At 43.2% G+C, this 20,493-nt stretch overlaps 1 protein-coding gene across 6 annotated transcripts in view; it reads right to left on the bottom strand.

The window, feature by feature from the left end:
* The window catches only part of PTPRA (protein tyrosine phosphatase receptor type A), a 92,741-nt gene that overhangs the window by 32,509 nt on the left and 39,739 nt on the right, over positions 1-20,493 (bottom strand). For 5 of the 6 annotated variants that reach the window (XM_034641858.1, XM_034641859.1, XM_002918774.4 and 2 more), the window contains 3 exons: positions 12,317-12,401; positions 11,026-11,099; positions 10,694-10,830 (listed from right to left, as the gene is read on the bottom strand). In XM_034641858.1, the coding sequence (XP_034497749.1) occupies positions 10,694-10,830; positions 11,026-11,099; positions 12,317-12,401 (296 nt within the window). Of the gene's footprint in view, positions 1-1,463; positions 1,558-10,693; positions 10,831-11,025; positions 11,100-12,316; positions 12,402-20,493 lie in introns of those variants that run through there. The other variant, XM_034641860.1, reaches the window with a different exon arrangement.

Raw genomic sequence — 20,493 nt, 5'->3', positions numbered from 1 at the left:
CAAGCAGCTGACCCAGAAGGCTACCAGATGCTAAAATCTCTAGAAACACTAGGTGGCATCAAAGACCATTTCATCCCTTGCTTAAGTCTTTACTGGGGACAAGGCTAGGTATGAAATTATTTTTTTTAAATGTCAGGTTTTTAAAAAATTGTTTTTCAATTTTTACATTTATAAAAAAGAAGGATATCCATCACACAATTTAGCTTAGAAGTTCTCTTTGGGCCCTTTCTCTTCATATCCTCTTTTTCCCCTCCCACAAGTAAACTTGGAATTTTGTGTTATATCACTTTGCTTTATCTGTATCCCATACATTTTGTATTCTCAAACAATGTATGTTCTTTGTTCAGTCTATTTTTTGATAAAAGTGGAATCATAATCAAATGGTGACTTTTTTTTCTTGCCCAACATTATATTCTGAAGATTCACTGAGGCTGTACCAGGTAGCCAAAGCTCATTCCCTTCAACTACTCGGAAGCGCTCCGTTTTGAGACCGTACCAACATTTATTTACCCATCCTACTACTGATGAATATTTGGGGTGTTTACAGTTAATGATCCTGCCACGAATGCTAATTTGTATTGTTTCCTCATGCACATGTATGAGCGTTTGAAGCAGGAGAATCTTTAACCTTACTAGCTAAGGCCAAACTAACTGTTCTTCGAGATAGTTGTACCAATTTACACTCCCACCAGCAATATAAAGTGTTCCAGTTGTTCTGGATCTTCACCAACGTTTGCTACTGTCAGACTTTAAATTTATCAAATGTAGGCTTAATCTACATTTCTCTGATTATTAATGAAGTTCACCATCTTTCCATATTTTACTAGTCAACAGGGTTCCCTCTTCTGTGAAGTACCCAGTCAAGTGTTTCTCCTATTTTTCAACTGGATTGCTTGTTTATTTTATTTATCTGTGGGAGTTCTTTATATATTCTAGATATTCATGCTCTATCAGAACAAGTGATACAAATATATTTTACCAAGCTTGTGGCCTGCCCTTTCATTTCGTCGTATTTATTTATGGACAGAAGTTTTGCATTATAATATAGCCAAGTTGATTGATCTTTCCATTTATCAACATTTTAAATATTAAGAAATCCTTTTTTACTGTGAGATCATAAGCATATTTCCCTCCATCATTGTCTCTATGTTTCATTGTTTTGTCTTTTAAATTTCACTATCTACACCAACTGCAACCAATTTTTCGTTTGGTATGAAACAAGAATTCAATTTTATTTCTTCCCATAGGGTTACCCAACTGTCCCAGCACTACTCATTGTAAAGACCATCCTTTCCCCCACCAAAACTGCCACGGCAATTCTGCCATAAACAGGTTTCCACTCACACAAGAATCTGCTTTGGGGCTATTTTGTTCCAATGGTCAATCCATCTATCCCAGTGACAATACAAAACTTTCTTAATTTTATAATAATTCTTTATATCTGGTAAGGCAGGTCTCCTCACCTTGTTCTTCTTCTTCAGCAATGTCTTGACTATTCTTGAATCTTTTCTCCTCCATATAAATTTTAGAATCAGCTTGTCAAGTTCCACAAAAAACCTGTTGGGATTTTTATTGGAATTGCATTGAATCTATATATCAGTTTGGGGAGAATTGACATCTTTACAATATTGAGCCTTCTACTCCACTGATCTTATTAGCTCTTCACTAGTTTAAGATTTTTCTTTAATGTCTTCAAATATTTTTTATAATTTTTTCCAAAGATTTTATAAATATTTTGTTAAATTTATTCCTAAGTACTCTACATTTTGGATGCTATTGTAAATGGCATCTTTTAAAAATTATTATTAGATTTTCTTTTTCTTTTCTTTTCTTTTTTTTTTTTTAAAGATTTTATTATTTATTCGACAGAGATAGAGACAGCCAGCGAGAGAGGGAACACAAGCAGGGGGAGTGGGAGAGGAAGAAGCAGGCTCACAGCAGAGGAGCCTGACGTGGGGCTCGATCCCATTAACGCCGGGATCACGCCCTGAGCCGAAGGCAGACTCCCAACCGCTGTGCCACCCAGGCGCCCCTATTATTAGATTTTCTGATCGTGGCTTATGTATAGAAATGCATTAATTTTATCTTGTTTTTGTATCTATCAACCTTGCCAAAGTAACTTATCAATTCTAATAATATATCTGATGAGTATTTGGATTTCTCCAAGAACAGTATTCGCCTCTGAAAAAATGCATATTTTGTTTCTTCCTCTCCAATCCTTTATACCCTTCGTTCTTCTCTTGCCTCATTGTGCTGCCTAAGATCTCCAGTAGAGTGCTGGGTCTCATTCTTTTCTAAATCCAAATCCCCCTTCAAACACTCTAACTCGAGAGACACTCGAGTGCCTGAGCACTCTTCCATGACGGGCAACGCTTTTAAGGCAGTTCATCACATCTTGGAAAGTTCTGTTTAGAAGGACCCAAAACCCAGATACACATTTCTTTTGTATTTCCCTTGTCCTGACTACTGGAAAACCCAGAGGTCAGGTGGAGCCTTCTCTGTCCCTTGGAAACACTTAACCCCCAATTCCCTGGACTGTTGGAGTCCAAAGCCCCCGACACAGTTCCTGCTGATTCCCATAGGCCTTCGGCTCTGATTTATTTATTTCGAGACAACTCATCAGTGTAGAGGCTATTTTACCTCCACCTCACACAGATGCCACACAATTCTGTCACACACGTGCTTCTCCACCTGGAAGTCCAAGAATTAAGCTGTCTCTACAAGGACACAGACTTGCAGCAGGGAGGGTGTTACATCTTTGCAACGCACAGGTCTGGATCATCTCACTGGCTCCACCCTTCCCTCTCTTTGTCACCTATTCCCTTCCTCTCAGGAGCTAACTAAATTTTGCCCTTTTTTAAAACCTTGAATATGCTTTAGGGGCCTCAATAGGTGGCTTTTTGAAGTGTTTCTTTTAAATTCAATGCTTCTAAGACAAAAGCTGGTCAATAAAAAATTCCAGCTTATAACTCTAAGACGAAGGCCATCGCCTGGAACTTTCGACTACAGTGGGGCTTCACCGAAATGCTGCACACTCTCCTTTTAGCCTGTCAAATATCTGAAAACAGCTGTTACGTCTTATGCTTATTATTTCTTCAGCTGTTCACCTCTATGGTCCAATTTTTCTCCAGAACAACTTCCCATTTAGTGACATTCCTTTTCGTAGAGACTTGATCAAGAGACTCCTGGCACCACTCAGGCTGGGACATCAATTCTTTATTCTACATGCTATATATCCATTAAAGTACAGTGGATACTATGCTAAAGATACGCTCCATTAGTTTCACTTACCATATTAAAAAACCACTTTTTAAAATGTTATGAAAATATGATTATAAAATTAAAATAATTCAGGAAAAAGTGAAAGTTCCCTATCATGTTTCTTATGTCCTTTACCCCCCTTGTAGAAAGCCACTGCTCATAGCTTACAGTATTTTTCCAGACTTTAAAAAGTACTTTTGGGGGCACCTGGCTGGCTCAGTTGGTGGAGCATGCGACTCTTGATCTTGGGCTTGTGAATTCAAGCCCCACGTTAGGTGTAGAGATTACTTAAAAAAATAAAATCTTCAAAAAAAAATATTTTTTTAAAAGGGGGATTATACCATGTATAGTCCTCTGCAATGTCTTTTGTCCCATAACAATGACTTAGAGATCTAGGTTAAGACATTTATTTTAATGATAGTATAGAATTTTGTAACATGCAAGAAATCATTTAGCCAATCTGCTATTTAATGGATATTAGTTTTCATTTTACTTTCTTTGCTAACATAAATAATGCTGTAATGAACAACCTTGTGCAAATATATGTTTGGTTTTCTGTCAGAGTCCCAGAAGTGAGGTCAGACAGTGTAAACATCTGAAATCCAATTAATACTGACAAGTCACCCTTCCAACACTCTACCCGTTTAAACGTGCTTTGCCTGTGCATAATGGTATATCTGTACCCCCAGATCTCTGCCCATACTAGATACCAATCCTAAATTTTCAAATCTAATAGGCCCAAAATAATGGTTAGTTTTAATCAAGACCTCCTTGATTACCATATGTAAGTTGAGCTTTTCATAGGTTTATAGACCATTTGCTTTTTTCCTATTAATTTTTCTACTTCAATGTTTAGTTTTGTCTCACAGGTCTGTAGCAGCTCTTTATGGATTATGAAAAATTCTCTTTCTACCTGTGGCAAAAACCTTCTCCCAGTTGGCCACTTTTTTTTTTTTAATATTTTATTTATTTGAGAGAGAGAGAGCATGCAAGCAAACACAAGTGGGGAGGGGCAGAGGGAGAGGGAAAAGCAGACTCCCTACTGAGCAGGGAGCCCGACGTGGGGCTCGATCCCAGGACCATGAGATCATGACCTGAACCAAAGGCAGATACTTAACCAACTGAGCCACCCAGGTGCTCAGGTGGCCACTTTTTTATGGTGTCATTTTTCATAGGAATATTTAATATTTTAACGTATTTATTATCTTCCAATGTATTCCACTGTGCCTTCCAAATCTTGTGTTTTGCTCACCCCATGATTTTAAGTATGTTATTCTGACAGACACAAATTGGTGTGTTTACCTTCAGTGCTGCTCTCTTCCCTGACAGGCCTGGAGGCAGGTACTGCTGCACCTGAGCCACACTGTGCCAAACCGATTCTCAGGACTGCGAAACCAAGAAAGAACAGAGGCTTCCCTAGAGGGCCCCAGAGACACCAGGACAGGGCCAGTTCTGCCCGAGGTTTGGTAGTCTACGTCAGCTTTTGATTTTGTCAGCTTCCCCAGAGTCTTCCCAATTGATGGCCTGGGGTTTTTGTTTTTTTCTTAATTTGCTTGAGTTGACTTCTCTTATTTTTAAATAGAAGATCTTAACTGACTTAGCAGTTTCGTATCATAGAGAGGCTGTGGTTGGGAGACTGCGGGGAGAAATATGGATGATGTGAACCTGATTACTGGGTTCAGATGAAGGGGAAGGAACTGTTAACCAGTTTTCACGATGGGAAAGAGCAAGCCACTCTAGTTCACAACTGCACAACAGTTACTTCAGTTACTGCCTGCAATCGCCAGAGGTATGTTTGAGCTGGTGGAAAAGTGGTGGGGGAATCCCAATTAAAAGGAGATGAGTAATGTTGAAACCAAGGGGTAGGGTAATTCTGACAATATCAGATAATGTAAATAAGGAAAAGCCCAGCTCTGACATCAAATGTTTATCTCCAAAGACAGCACAAAACCTGGGGCCTTTCTGACTCTGCCATGTATCTTACTGAACCAAATGTTAAGATTTCAGCATCATGCTGGCTGCTGAATGTTAATGCCAGTGGGATTCCCATGTTTCCTGGGCTGCTCACGTGAAAGCCAGGGCCTTAAGTGAGACAACAATGGTGCTGAAACAGAGTTGGAGAAAGCCAACTGCTACAACTCCTCAGAATGCTCTCTACTGCACCCTGCTTTCACGAGGAAGACAACTGCCCAGCGACTCAGCTCTCATTGCTCATGGACAGTCAGGACGCAAGCACAACACAACGTGGAGGTTAAAATACATAAACAAAAAGAAAAGCAAAGAGCTAATACTTAGAGGAAACTGCAGGAATTCTCTGAGTTGGACCATCAAAAATCCTAAGAATAGTTGATATAGCTTTTGGAGATCTAAGATCAAGGAGGGAAGAGCATCATTTTTGGATATGGCCCAATTTTTAGTTATGGTATGGTTAACTAAACTTCTGCACGTGGTGTAACAGCTCAGAAGACTGGCCACAAAACGGCAGGCTAGGCTGGCCAGTGGAAACCTGGACTGAATGCTAAATTCAGCTAGGTAACCATGAAAAGCCAGAAAGCCCCTGGCACAAAGTGGGGGATATCAGTGCCACCGGGGCTCCACGAGGCTTAACCTTCCTGTTGACACTTTCACTGTGACCCAATGGGATCCACAATGCGTGCCTTGCCAGAGAAGGCACACGTGTGAGGAAAGCACTGGAATTTTTCAGAAGTGCTTTCATGACTGTCTTCACCAGAGTGAGATGCTCGTGGAAGGGACTAGCTTCAAAATGGGACTCCCATTCTTCCTTGGACTGGAAGGAGCCTCAGAGGCCATAGTCACCAGGGCTCAGACATCTCCAGTTGTGGGTAAGTCATTGTGAAGCTCCCAATAATAGAAATGGGAGGCAGCCAGCGCAGGTGAATTAAGGGGGCCTGACTAGACTGCCAAGCTACAGAAAGGGCCCCTTTGCATCCAACTGCCAGTGACAGTCAGTTCATGACCCAGGACCCTTCAATACTAGGCATGTGTAAGGAAGAACTTCACATAACATAAACACTCATATACCATGAACTTCCTCTTCATCTTCTCTTAAGGATCTACACCCATTTACCATGATAACACCACTGGGTAAAGGAAAATACACCTTTGGAGATCTACTAGGTTCTGGCCTTGAGCTACTTAATTCCTTGGGAACCCAGAATGACACTACTTTATGCTAGTTAGAATGGAGCCTTCGCAGGCCAGGTGAAGGAAAGAGTTCTGGCCCAAACTGCACTAACATTAGGAACTACCTATTTTTCCAATGTATGGTTGGAATACCTATGCACAGCAAGTGGCAGAATACTCACACTGATCTCTCTCTCTCTCTCTTTTTTTTAAAGATTTTATTTATTTATTTGACAGAGAGACAGGCAGCGAGAGAGGGAACACAAGCAGGGGGAGTGGGAGAGGAAGAAGCAGGCTACCAGTGGAGGAGCCTGATGTGGGGCTCAATCCCAGAACGCCGGAATTATGCCCTGAGCCGAAGGCAGACGCTTTATGACTGAGCCACCCAGGCGCCCCAGAATACTCACACGGGTCTCTTAACCCAGTGGATAAGAAGGACCATTAAAATCGCAAGAGCAAATGCAAGCTGGAGCAGTAATCTCTTTACCAAAAGGCTAAGCTGAGTTACAGAGGTCCTAAGTGCTACAGAAGATTACAAGTTGCAGGATAATGAGACGGTACATTTACATGTGTGAGTTTAGTGATGGTATGAAGCAAGTGCTCAGTGACTACTAGTATAAGCTACTGTGGTGCTTCCTATCACCACCTCCCCACATGCAAGCTACAAGAGACTAGCGTAAGAGACCGACAGTGTTTAAGGATGTCAGTGGATTATAACATATGAGTCATGTAGAACTGCCAAATTTGTAGGTGCTTTTCCAGATGCATTCTCCTTTCCTACAGATTAACATAACCGCTGGTACCTGGAATATAGCTATTGGTTAACAGCTGTATTTTTCCCTTTATGGCGCACAAAGACTACATGAAGCAGTTCCCACTCTCACGGCAGGAGCAGCCTCAGTGATAAATCGTCTTGACATCTCTCTGATGTGATCTGGATCATCAGGATTTTGTCTGTTTCACAGGACATCCCCCTGACAACTATGTTGATATCAAGCTGACAGGACTTGAAGAGCAGGAACTTATGTATGGTAGATGTACTTGTTGGACATAAAAATACAGTGGTCTGCCACTTCTGCCAAGTTTTCTGAAAGTCAAAGGCCTGTGGCATGTCAGCATATCCCCTCCAGCATAAAAGACATGTTGCTGTTCCTTGTCCATTCCCCCCCATCCCTTTGGAAGGACTGATGCTTGTTGAGCCACTCTGGATTTTGAAGACAGCATATACCACATGCCAGTGTCCTGTTCTGACTAATTTTTAAGTGATCTAAAAAGAGAAGGCTCTCCAGTTAACCCAGGCCACAGAGAAACAGGCTCTGGTTGATCTTGTGGGGCCCTAAATGTTTAAGGCTGAGCAGGAAAAACACAATGAAAAACTTTAGGATTTGGGGACAAAACCATGATCCTATCAGCAAGATCATGTTTCTAGCTTAGCACTGGGCTCTGGTAGAGACATATGCCCGACCATGGGTCACTAGATATCCAAGTGACTTCAGCTGCCCATTATCAACTGAGTATCACATGATTCCATAAGCCACAAATCTGGACATGTCCAACAGAATTCTACTCCCAGATGGAAGTGATGTGTACAGAACACTTGCCACATAGCCACTCCTTCAACAGACACACGTGACTTCCCAATGATATTAGCAGTTAACGGAAGAAAAAAGTCCATCCTAGTGCACAAATGGCTCGGTGAGACATACTGGCCCACTCCAGAAGTGGACTGCTATGGGATAATCTACTTAAGGGATGACTCTGAATGAGTATAAAAGAGAAATCCTTTCAGGAAACAGAACTTCAACCAAGGTATCACACTACCTCACTGGAGGTCAGGATCTAAGCCGATCCCTGGATGGTGGATAACTGGAACAAGAAAGACAGGAAATATTTAAGCTCCATGTGTACGCTCGCCAGACAGCACTCACTGTTAAAAACCCAGGAGATGTTGCTCAGCCCTTTCCTTCACTATCCCAGTGCTGGCCCAATGAGCCCATGAACATAGTGGCCATGGTATCATGGCAATGGGCTCTCACCACAGCATTTGTTTCGATTTGCCTACCATGCCTCTAGGAATACCACCTCCATCCAGGGATTTACTGGAATGCTTTACCTCAGGCAATATTCCTCCAAACAACTCACTTCACAGAAAAAGAAATCTGGCCATGGGGTCACATACCCTTTCACCCAGCAGCAGTGGGCACTACAGATTATGAAACAGTAGAGTGCCTATTGGGGCCCTAGCTCTGGTATCAGGGTGGGGTATTATCTTGGGGGGATGAAATAAATGTTCTCAGTCAACATGAGCATTAAACGGTGCCATTTTTCCAATAGACAAAAAATGAGTCCAAGTTATTCCATTAACTCTTGCCTAGTAAATGGTCTTCTACTTTAGCTCTTGTTTCCTGCCTATCTGTTCTCCACTTTGTAGCTAGTGATTTTCTCAGAGTGCAAATCTGACATCACTCTCCATTCCCCTAAGCCCTTCAGTGATGAAACAGGTACGAGGGGTGACTCACCTACCCAATAACTATTTCTCCCTTCCTCCTTGCTACTATGGCTCCCATTTGGGGGGTTGTCTGCCTATCCCCTATATGACACAGGAATAATCTGGATTGATCTGAGTCAGTTGCAGTAAGCCTATTTTTCTCTTGCTTGGACTGATTTAAGAAGGAGCATACAACAAGGGAAGTCTTCAGAAACTCTTGGGAAAGTTTTCCTCGCTGATAAAGGAACACACAGGAAGAAATAGTCATCCTTTTCCCACTGGACCTTGTTACACCTCCCTGTGGCACTTAGAACTGGGGAAGCCATTTTGGCAACAAGAGGGGAGCCAGCCTAAGAGACAAAGTTGACACATAGCTGAGTGGGAGATGTAAAGGAAACTGAGAGTTTAATAATGCCCAAGTTGATGAATTAGCCAACTCTGGAACTGTTCCTCTATGTCCATCCCCTCCCCCCCAATCATTACCACCTTACGTCAACCTATCAGCACCCCTGCTCTTAAACAACTGTTACAACCCCTAACTGTACTCCCTGCATCTACTCTGGTCTCCCCATGGGATCTTCTCTATTTAGCAGCCAGAGATATTTTTTCCAAAATATAAATCTGGTTGGTCCAAGGCTTTTCACTTCACTCGTGATAATCCATAATATCTACAGTCTGGCCCAGTCTTCTTCCACAGTTTCCTCTCTTGCCACCTCCCCAACCCTTTGCCCTTAAGCCACACACAGCCCTTCTTTATTTTTTGAATGTGCTCTTCTCTCACCTACCCTCACTAGTGGTAGTTTGGCTCCTGCTATTTCCAGTGCCTGGAACATTCCCCACTCTCCTTTACCAATGCCCTTGCCTATGACTAGGTCTCAATTAAAACATAATTTCTTCAAGGAAGTTCTGAACTGGGATCAGAACTGATGGGCTGGTCACACCAACTGGTAGATCCACAAATGTGTTCAGCTTCCTTAACAGAGTTATAAAAAAACAACAAAAAAATCTACCCCACACGAAGTTTGTGCTTGGTAGTCTTCCATGGTCCTCATTTCTATACTGATTTACTCCTACTGTCTGTTACTTAAGACACTCTGGGACCCCTGTTTCTTTTCTTTCTTTCTTTCTTTTTTTTTATTTAAAGATTTTATTTATTTGACAGAGAGAGAGACAGCCAGCGAGAGAGGGAACACAAGTAGGGGGAGTGGGAGAGGAAGAAGCAGGCTCCCAGCAGAGCAGGGAGCCCGATGCGGGGCTGGATCCCAGGACCCTGGGATCAGGCCCTGAGCTGAAGGCAGACGCTTAATGACTGAGCCACCCAGGCGCCCCATGGGTCCCCTGTTTCAAGACTCTAAAAGGCCACCTCTTAATATAGACTCCTATAACTATGCACCAGTCCTTCATGTCCTATATTGCTATCTGAACTTAGTTATTTTTGTCCTTGTTTATGGGGATTTCCCTACCAGGCAACAAGATCCCCGAATGTAGGGAATGGATCTGTTTTTGCTCCCCAGCAAATCCCTGGCACCTAGCACATATTAGATGCTTGATAAATATTTATTAAACAAAGTAACAGAAGTGATGATGAATGGATGGATGGATGGGTAGATGAGAGAGGTAAGGCAAATCTTATTTCATTTCCTGTCTATGATCACATAGGAAAGGAGTCAGATGAACCTGGTAGATAATTTCTCACCTCTTAACCCATTAGAAACCTGTTTTCTACCCCATGACCTAAAAGGCCTGACCTTCGGTCAGCCTTCCTCCCTGCTGACACACCAGCCTCAGCAAAGAACTCACGTTGAATTCCTCTCTGAAGAGCTTATTGTCATCAGCCATTCTCCGGTTAATCTCCTCTTCCAGCTTGTCCACGGGCAGGGGTGGATACTTCCTGTTGGTGCTTGGGGACCTGGCCAGGAGTGGCACGCTCTGGGGTTCTGCAGTATGCAAGCAGGGAGGTTGGTCAGGTGCTCTGGAGACCAAATTGCGGATTTACCTCATGTACCACGCCTCCAAGAACTAGGACTGCTTTCTTCAAGTCTTCCCCCTACCCCTCATAGGATGGGAAAATCCCTAACTTTCTTGATTTTCTTCTCCAGGAAGGTTCCCCATGTCGTCAAGGGGTGCCTTACCCACATCCTCAGTGCGGCCATTGGATAAGCGGAAAGAATTGGAATGGCTCCCAGCTTGCTTGTATTTCTTAAACCTAATGAGAAAATGTTCACAGTGAAAAAGTAAGCACAGAGTCAAGAGAGAACAATCACTGGCTTTATATTTGCACATATCAATTCAGCTTCCTAAATCTCCTTTACCAAATAAACAGGTTCTTTTAGAGACAGGTCCTGCACCTGCTGAGGCAGCTCCATTTCATGGTGACCCAGTGCCTCCAGTTGTTCCTGCTCATCCCCAGCACGTTAGAATCCAACCCAGGGGCCATAACAGTATATTCTGGCTTGTATGGCTCCTTTGTGTGGCCCCAAGTCCAGGACTCACTGGAGATAACCATCACACCAGGTGGAGAAGGGATAAGTGGGTAGAACACAGTGGAAGGGAGATAAGAATATCCCTATGAAACAAAATCCTGGTATTTCCCCAGTGCAATCAGGGAGAACCTCAGAGCTTCAGAATGGGTGGGCACTGGTCTGGCTACAAGTCTCCTACAGAACGGTGGAGACACATGACAAATTACAGGGGTGTATAAGGTTCCCCTCTCTTTATCCCTGCAAAAGAACAGAGGGAGCACAGAGCAGCTTAAACCAAACATAAGGGTGGAGTTAACCTCGATTAGCCCGGGCAGTAACTTTAGCAGGAAGAGGACAAATGCACCTCCCTTTTCTCTCCTCTGGGTTCCCCTTCCTTACTTTTTCTCCCTGTTTGAGTAGTGATATCTAGAGGACCCTGAAGAAAGTCAGAAAGGAGAACTCTGTAATTCACATGATTCAGTTTAGCAAACCAGGGTCAGGGATCCTAGAGCCTAGGTTTGTCCCAAACACCCCAACTAGAAATAGAATAAGTCTCTATTTACCACATCATCTTCAATCGGGTACTGTTAGGGGTTGCTTCAGGAGGGCTAGATCTGAGGGTCTTAAACCACCTATCAGTAATAACACAGACTGTACAGCTTTTCCCTCAACCTCGAACCACCATCCTGGGCTTTAGGTTAAACTGGAGTTGGGGAACTAGATTTTGGCAGATGGAAGCAAAGGGGAGGGGCTGGGTCTTGAAAACTGTGTAGAGCTTTTAAACCGTTTCTATGTAGAATTTTAATCTTAATATCATAAACCATTCCCCTCTATTCTATTCACTGTCCTTATCCTACTATCTTCTGGACTGTGTGGGCTTAACGAGACCCTGGGGTATCGAACAGAATCCAAGAGAATGCAGAAGCTTTAGCATTCTCACCTTGGCATTTAGCATGCTCACCTTAACATGTACAGAACTATGATAATAAACACGATCACTAGCAGAGAGGACAGGGCCACCATCACTGCAATAATTGGCGTCTCGTCTGAAATCAAGAGAACAAAACATGTCATTACCATTGTGTGCAATGAAGGGCTCAAGTCAGCTGCTCAAGGAAACACCCAGATAAGGAAGAAGGGCTCATTCAATGCTTCTGTAGCTGGTAGGGCACAGACAGAGTGAGTGAGAGAGAGAACATTTCCCACTGCCACCCCAGGGCCACTGTGGGTGGAAGGGGAGGGAAAGGACAGGGTGAGCACCTAGGGTGACACGCCCATTCCATCTCTGACTTGTACACTTGTTTACTCTGTCTCCCTGAATTAGAATAAAAACCCTCTGAAGGCAGAGACTTTGTTTCCTTCATTGCTATAGAGCCCAAAACAGTGCTTAGCACATAACAAATACTCAAATATTTGAAAGCACAAACACATCACTCCTGATGGCAAGCTGGGTGTGCAGGGCCAACAACGTGCTCTGTCCCAGGCTCAATGGGCTCCATTTACAGGAAGATGGCAGAGAAAGGAAAAAAGGACAATTTTCCTGTCATAAACCCAAATGGTTTCCTGACACAGAGAATACTGTTCCTCAGTAAAGCAAGGAGACTTTATTAGATCCTTAAGCACTATGTATCTAAAAATGCTGGGTACTCTTTTCTACCTCTTTCCACAGCCACCTTTAACCAGGAGCCCAACTACAGCAACATCTGGCCTGGAGACAGAACAACTCCTCCCTTCATTCCACAGGGCCTGGCTTCCTATCCACCCAATGCTTAGCCTCCTTTCTCATGGCAGCTAACCAGGTGCTGACTCATCCTCCTCCAGTCCCACATCCCCACCATGAACCACGCAACCAGCCTGAGTTTGTAACTATGTTCACCATTTCCTGTTCTGCTGAAAGGGAGGGCATGTCCCTCCCATGTAAAGGTCAATCCTGTCACATTTGGTCTGGATTACATCCATACTGTCACCTCAACGACTTGTCTTCTTGACCAGTAATTGTATGCCAGGCACTGCTCCAGACTCTGGGAACAGAGAAGTGATGAAGCAGACAAGTGACTTGTGAGCCTACATTCTGGGGAAGCAGCAGCACACTACTCAGAAACAAGTAAACATACAATTTCAGACAGGGACAAGTGCTATGAAGAAATGAAGAGTAACAGGATAGAGACTGATGGGTTGGAGGGGGTTATTTTAGAGTAGTTTGGGAAGGTCTGAAGTGCTTATACCAAGCAGAGTTCTAAATAATGTAAAGACGTAAACCATGCAAAGATCTGGGCAAGGAACTTTCTAGGCACAGGGAATGGCATGCATAATACCCCTTAGCAGCTTGGTGGGTTCAAGAAATAGCACAAAGGCCAGTTTTAGTACAGGATGTGACTGGAGAGGTGGGCAGGAGCCAGAAGACTTGGGATTTCGTAGGCCATGGTAAGCAGTGTGGATTTAATTTTGAAAGTGATGAGAAGCACTATGTGATTGGAGGGCTCTGAACAGGGCAGAAATATCACTGGATTTACATTCTTTTAAAAGATCAGCTAGCTAAACTGACTCATAAGCAGTAGTCATAAATCAGGAAGCAATCCAGCAGAATACGGTGTTACAAAAGCCAAGAAAAGGGTTTTTCAAGGAGGGAGTTATCAACTCAATCAGATACTACCAACAGATTAAGTAGGTGACTTTCACGGAGAAGTGAAACTGGATTTGACAAGAAAACAGCTATTGGTGACTGTTTTAAGAGTGCTCTCGGTTGAGTAGTTGGTGAGGAAGCATAAATGGAGTGAAATAAAGATGGAAAGAGAAGACAGTGAGATACTGACTCTTTATCCGAGGTGAGGACTTCTACCATAAAGAGGTGCAAAGAGAATGAACAGCAATTAGAAGGAGCTGTGGGACGGAGAGGGTTTTTTGTTTTTGTTTTTTTAAGAAATGGGAGGTATTGGGGCGCCTGGGTGGCTCAGTCGTTTAGAGTCTGCCTTCGGCTCAGGGCGTGATCCCGGCATTCTGGGATCGAGCCCCACATCAGGCTCCTCTGCTGGGAGCCTACTTCTTCCTCTCCCACTCCCCCGGCTTGTATTCCCTCTCTCGCTCGCTGTCTACCTCTGTCAAATAAATAAATAAAATCTTCAAAAAAAAAAAAAAAAAGAAATGGGAAGTATTATACCATGCTTTTTTTTTTTTTTTTAAGATTTTATTTATTTATTTGACAGAGAACAAGCGAGCACACAGCAGCGGGGCAGCAGAGGGAGAGAGAGCAACAGGCTCTCTGCTGAGCAGGGAGCCCGTGTGCGGCTCGATCCCAGGACCCCAGGATCATGAACTGAGCCAAAGGCAGACACTTAACTGAGCCACCCAGGCAGCCCAACATGCTTCTTTGTTGATGGCAAATTTCAAACACACCCTGGTATGTGGCGCTCATCTGAAAATGAGCATTCACACTGGCTAACGACTCTCTCCTCTTTGAAAAGCTTTCGTCTCTTGGTTTCCACAACAAAGCACACTTCTGATTTGCTTTCTATCTCTTGGCTGCTCCATTTCATTTTAACCTTGCTACCTGTTCTTCTAACACCAGGTCTCGAAGTGTGTCTGACTTCCTTGGGGCTCCATCCCTAGCACTCTTCTCTGCGCTCTATCTAGCTGATCTGATTAGACAAATGGCTGTAAACGCAAATGATACACTAGCAATTCCCACATTTGCACTGCTTGGTCAGACCTCTCTTTTGAGCCTATATACCACCCCACTTAAATTTCACAGGCAACGCAAACCTTCTGTGTCTAAAGCCTTCCCCTCACCATTCAGTAGTGAACACTGACATCCACCCTGCTGCTCAAGGAAGAAATGTGGATATCCCCTTGATTTCCTTACTTATCATCTATATCCAACCCAGCTGCAAGTAATATGTTTTAGGGCTAAAATCAATGCCTCCAATTTGTCTGCCTTTTTCCATTCTGTTGCCATTATTGTAGTCTCAATCTGTATTCTCTCTCAACTGGATCATAGTGAGCCTCTGTTCACTGCCAATCCATTCTCCACAAAGCAGACAGAGTGGTCTCTAAGAAAGCGAGCCAGATCATGTTCCTCTCTTATAAAACCTTTTGGTTTCCCATGCCTTCAGAATGAAATCTAACACCCTTACCCCAGCCTAGAACGACCTCCCCCACAGCCCCTGCTCACCCTATCTCCTACTACGCTCTCCTTGCTCACTCCCTTCGGCCACTGGCACCCTGCATGCTGAGTTCCTTCCTTACTTAGGCCTTCAAACATGTTATTCCTTCCTGTCTTACATAGCCTCCCTCCATTCTTTGCCTGGCTACCTCCGAGTCATTCAGTTCTCATTTCAAGTGTTACTCTTCTTAAAGAGGTCTCTTCTGACTTCCTAAAACTAACTTTGATCCTAAGTTTTACTTTCCTTTAATGCTAAAATAAGTCATGTGAAAATTAAATGAGATCACCCATGCAAAGTTCTTGGTGCAGTAAGCAGCACACATTATGTGACGGCGAGTACAGTCAGTATTAGCTATTATCTTCCTTGTTATGCTCACAAGGCAGTTATTGCCCTTGATAATACCTCCCACACTTTGTAATTATGTATTTATTTGAGTACAGTTGATTAATGAGTGTCCCTCCTTTACACCATAAATTCCACAAGGGCAAAAATTACATATCTGCTTTGTTTCTCACCATATACCTAAAACCCAGAGTTTCTCACACATTTGGCACTAAACAAATACTAGATTAATAATCTATCACTAAATATGTCTTTGTTAAATGCCAATCACAAAGGGGTGTACACCTGGCATTAGAAGAAGGAAGTTAGAGACATCAGGCTCAATTAGTGAACTGAATCTAATTTTACTTCTTTCTCTTCCCAAAAGTACACTGAAATGCTAGAAGAAATATGAAAATACTAATGGATGAAAAGCATATCTGGAAAGCAACAAAGAGTGGCATTAGTAGGCCTGAAACAGGGACTGGACTGCCGCAGAGATCAATCAGAGCCAAAGAGCCTCCAGTTAAAAGGTGGGTGCTAGTTCAACTGGTCTGGGCCTGGAAACACCTCAAGCTTAGAGTCAACCAGGCCTGGGGATGAGAGTGGGCCTTGGGGTAGCAGGATGGTATGTAACCAAAGGTTTGTCAATGCAGGGCCAGCACATCCACAGACTAGGTAACAAGCTGTGGTGCCCCATCCAGACTCAGCTGGGAAAACAGCACCCTACAGAGAAGGAAGAATTTGTCAGAGAGTGCTGATGGCTTTTTCCCCCTCCAATATAAGTTATACATATATTTTTAAACTCTGTATTATGGAAAACTTGCAAACTCACATACGTGTAAAGAGAACACTACAACGCATCCCTGTGTATTACCACTTCAATGTTAGCACTTACATGATTTTCATCTCTACCAGAGTTTTTCGACCTCATGATAATGACATTTTGGGCCAGATAACTGTCCACTGTAAGGGGCTGTCAGGTGCACTGTAAAATGGTTAAGAACATCCCTAGCCTCTACCTACTAGGTGCCAGTAGAAAACCTCAATTGTGATGACCAAAGTCATCTGCAGACATTGCCAAATGTCCTCCGGAAGGAAAACAATCCTGAGTTGAGAACCACTCGTCCATACCCACTCCACTGGATTATTTTATTTATTTTATGTACTTTAAAGATTTTGTTTATGTATTTGAGAGTGAATGAGAGCAATCACAAGCTGGGGAGAGAGGCAGAGGCAGAAGGAGAAGCAGACTCTCCACTGAGCAGGGAGCCCGCTGCGGGGCTTGATCCCAGGATCCTGGAATCATGACCGGAGCTGAAGGCAGAGGCTCAACCGACTGAGCCACCCAGGTGCCCCTCCACTGGATTATTTTAAAGCAAAGCTGAGACAGATCATTTCAACTGTAATTACTTCAATATGTAACACTAAGAGATAAGGATTCTTAATATAATCATAGTACCTATAAAGCAACACTAATTCCTTAACATGATTTAATATTCAGTTATTATTTAAATACCCCTGTCTCATACATGTCTTTTCCAATTTGGTTAGAATTAGCATACAGAGAGGGTCTTTACATTGCACATGATTGCTTGGTACACTCCGCCCAAAGACAGTTTCCTGGGTCAGCCCTCATGACAGAAAGGACAAGGGTGGGTAGGCCACAAGACATGAATTAAGGGGAAAAAAGAAAGGAAGGCAGCTCCACCTAGAGGATAACGATACCCAGCTTCCCAAACCATGACCAAATCCCTAGTTGAGCATGTGTTCTTGTTTCTCCTCCCAAAGGGATACCTACGGTGAGCACCCAAAGGGATACCTCCTGTGAACACATTCTAATCCACTCAATGCTCCAGAGCAAAACTCACTGCATCTTTACAGGAGACCTTCACAAATACCAGGGACAGCAAATGGCAGTCCTGGGAAATAGATGTAATACAAGAAATAGAATAAATCGTTAAAAACATACTGCAGGGGCACCTTGGTGGCTCAGTTGGTTAAGTGCCGTAAGCTCAGGTCATGAACCCAGGATGCTGGGATCAAGCCTGAGCCCTGCACTGATCTCCCCGCTCAGCGGGGAGTCTGCTCCTCTCTCTCCCTCTGCCCCCCCATTCATGCGCAGACACATTCTCTCTCAAATAAATGAAATCTTTAGAAAAATTAAAAATTAGGGGCGCCTGGGTGGCTCAGTAGTTAAGCGTCTGCCCTCGGCTCAGGCGTGATCCCAGGGTCCTGGGATCGAGCCCCACATCAGGCTCCATGCTCTGCTGAGAGCCTGCTTCTTCCTCTTCCACTCCCCCTGCTTGTGTTCCCTCTCTTGCTGGCTGTCTCTCTCGCTGTAAAATAAATAAATAAAGTCTTAAAAAAAATTAAAAATTAAAAAAGAGGGGGCGCCTGGGTGGCACAGCGGTTAAGCATCTGCCTTCGGCTCAGGGCGTGATCCCGGCGTTACGGGACCAAGCCCCACATCAGGCTTTTCCGCTATGAGCCTGCTTCTTCCTCTCCCACTCCCCCTGCTTGTGTTCCCTCTCTCGCTGGCTGTCTCTATCTCTGTCAAATAAATAAATTAAAAAAAAAATCTTTAAAAAAAATTAAAAAAGAAAAAGAAAATATATTATAATTTGTACAAGAAGACAGCATTGATTTTTTAAAAAGCCACTACCAAACAAGAAGCAATCTCACACCTATCAGGGACTGCTACTATCAAAACAAAAACAAAAACAAAAACAAAAACAAACAAAAAACCCCAGAAAATAACAGGTGTTGGCCAGGATGTGGAGGAACTAGAACCCTTGTGGATTTTTAGTGGAAATGTAAAAATGGTACAGCTGCTATGGAAGTAGTATGGTGGTTTCACAAAATATTAAAATAGAATTACCGTATTATCCAGCAATTCCACTTCTGGGTACATGCCCCAAAACTGAAAGCAGGGTCTCGAAGAGATATTTGTACACCCATGTTAGTGGCAGCATTAGTCACAATAGCCAAAATGCAGAAGCAACCAAATGTCCATTGCTGGATGAACAGACAAGCAAAATGTTGTATACACACACAATGGAATATTTTCAGCCTTAAAAAGGAAGAAAGTCTAACATATGCTACAACATGGATGACCCTTGAAGACCTCATACAAAGTGAATAAGCCAGTCACACAAAGACAAATACTATATGATTCCACTTACGTGAAGTGCCTACGTAGTGAAATTCAGAGAGTCAGAAAGTAGAATGGTGGTTGCAAGGGGCTGGAGGGAGGGAGGAATGAGGAGTTAGAGTTTAATGGGCAGGGAGCTTCAAATTCTACAAGATGAAAAGAATTATGGAGATGGATGGTAGAGACGACCGCAAAACAATGTCAGTGAACTCAATGCCAGTGAACTGTACACTTAGAAGAGGTTAAAACAGTAAATTTTGTTATGTGTACTTAACTATAATAAAAAAAATTGGGAAAAAAGGAGCAGTATGGGAATTAAGAAAGTTCTTAGAAACTAAAACATGATTGGGGGAGAAACAATCTCAACAGAAAGGTTGAAAAGGAGAAAAGATGAAACAGAAAAACAAATTCGTAATGTGAAAGACCATACCATGAAAGTTCCCAGAACACAGAGCAGTAAGAGTGAGATGGAAAGTGTTAACAGTAAAGAGACAAGCTGGACAGATCTAAGAGTTCTAGGAGCTGTTCAAATACTAGCTCAAGGAGTTCCCAAAGAAGAAAACAGTAAGGAAGGCGGGAAAGGAATTATATGAGAAAGTTTTCTTAGTTAGCAGGCCAAAAGGGACCATAAGGTTTGAGTGGTGATATTAAAAAAGGAGCTTTACCTAGATATACCCTGACAAAGCTCTTGAAACTCTGGGTTGAAATCAACCAACCAGAAGCCACCCTTCAAAACTTCTAGCAGAAGAAAAAAGGTTCCCTATAGAGAAACAAGAATCAGAATTATGTATGACTGCACATCTAAAATACCACCACCAAAGTCAATGGTGCCACTGTCTACCAAGTTCTTACTTATTACTTACTTACTTACTTATTTATTTATTTATTTATTCGACAGAGATAGAGACAGCCAGCGAGAGAGGAAACACAAGCAGGGGGAGTGGGAGAGGAAGAAGCAGGCTCATAGCGGAGGAGCCTGATGTGGGGCTCGATCCCATAACGCTGGGATCACGCCCTGAACCGAAGGCAGATGCTTAACCGCTGTGCCACCCAGGCGCCCCTGTCTACCAAGTTCTTTTTTTTTTTCTTTTTTTTTTTTAAAGATTTTATTTATTTATTTGACAGAGATAGAGACAGCCAGAGAGAGAGGGAACACAAGCAGGGGGAGTGGGAGAGGAAGAAGCAGGCTCATAGCAGGAGGAGCCTGATGTGGGTGGGGCTCAATCCCACAACGCCGGGATCACACCCTGAGCCGAAGGCAGACGCTTAACCGCTGTGCCACCCAGGCGCCCCTCAATAGCATTTTCTTACACAGGAAAACCTCTAAATAGATGAATGAGAGCATGCATCACTATCCTGCTCAAACTTCATGAGAACGGGAAGTAGATATTACGGATTCCCCTTCAAGACCAAAGAACCCATTCTCCTAGCTGCTGAGAGGGTTAGTGGCTAACAGTTCTCAGCAAGTCCTTTCCCAGAAACTGCCCTTGCCCTAAGAGAGTA

Source organism: Ailuropoda melanoleuca, chromosome 13 (assembly GCF_002007445.2).
Source record: "Ailuropoda melanoleuca isolate Jingjing chromosome 13, ASM200744v2, whole genome shotgun sequence".
Taxonomy (NCBI): domain Eukaryota; kingdom Metazoa; phylum Chordata; class Mammalia; order Carnivora; family Ursidae; genus Ailuropoda; species Ailuropoda melanoleuca.
Note: the sequence above shows the minus strand (reverse complement) of the source record. Positions and strands in the feature narration are given on the sequence as shown.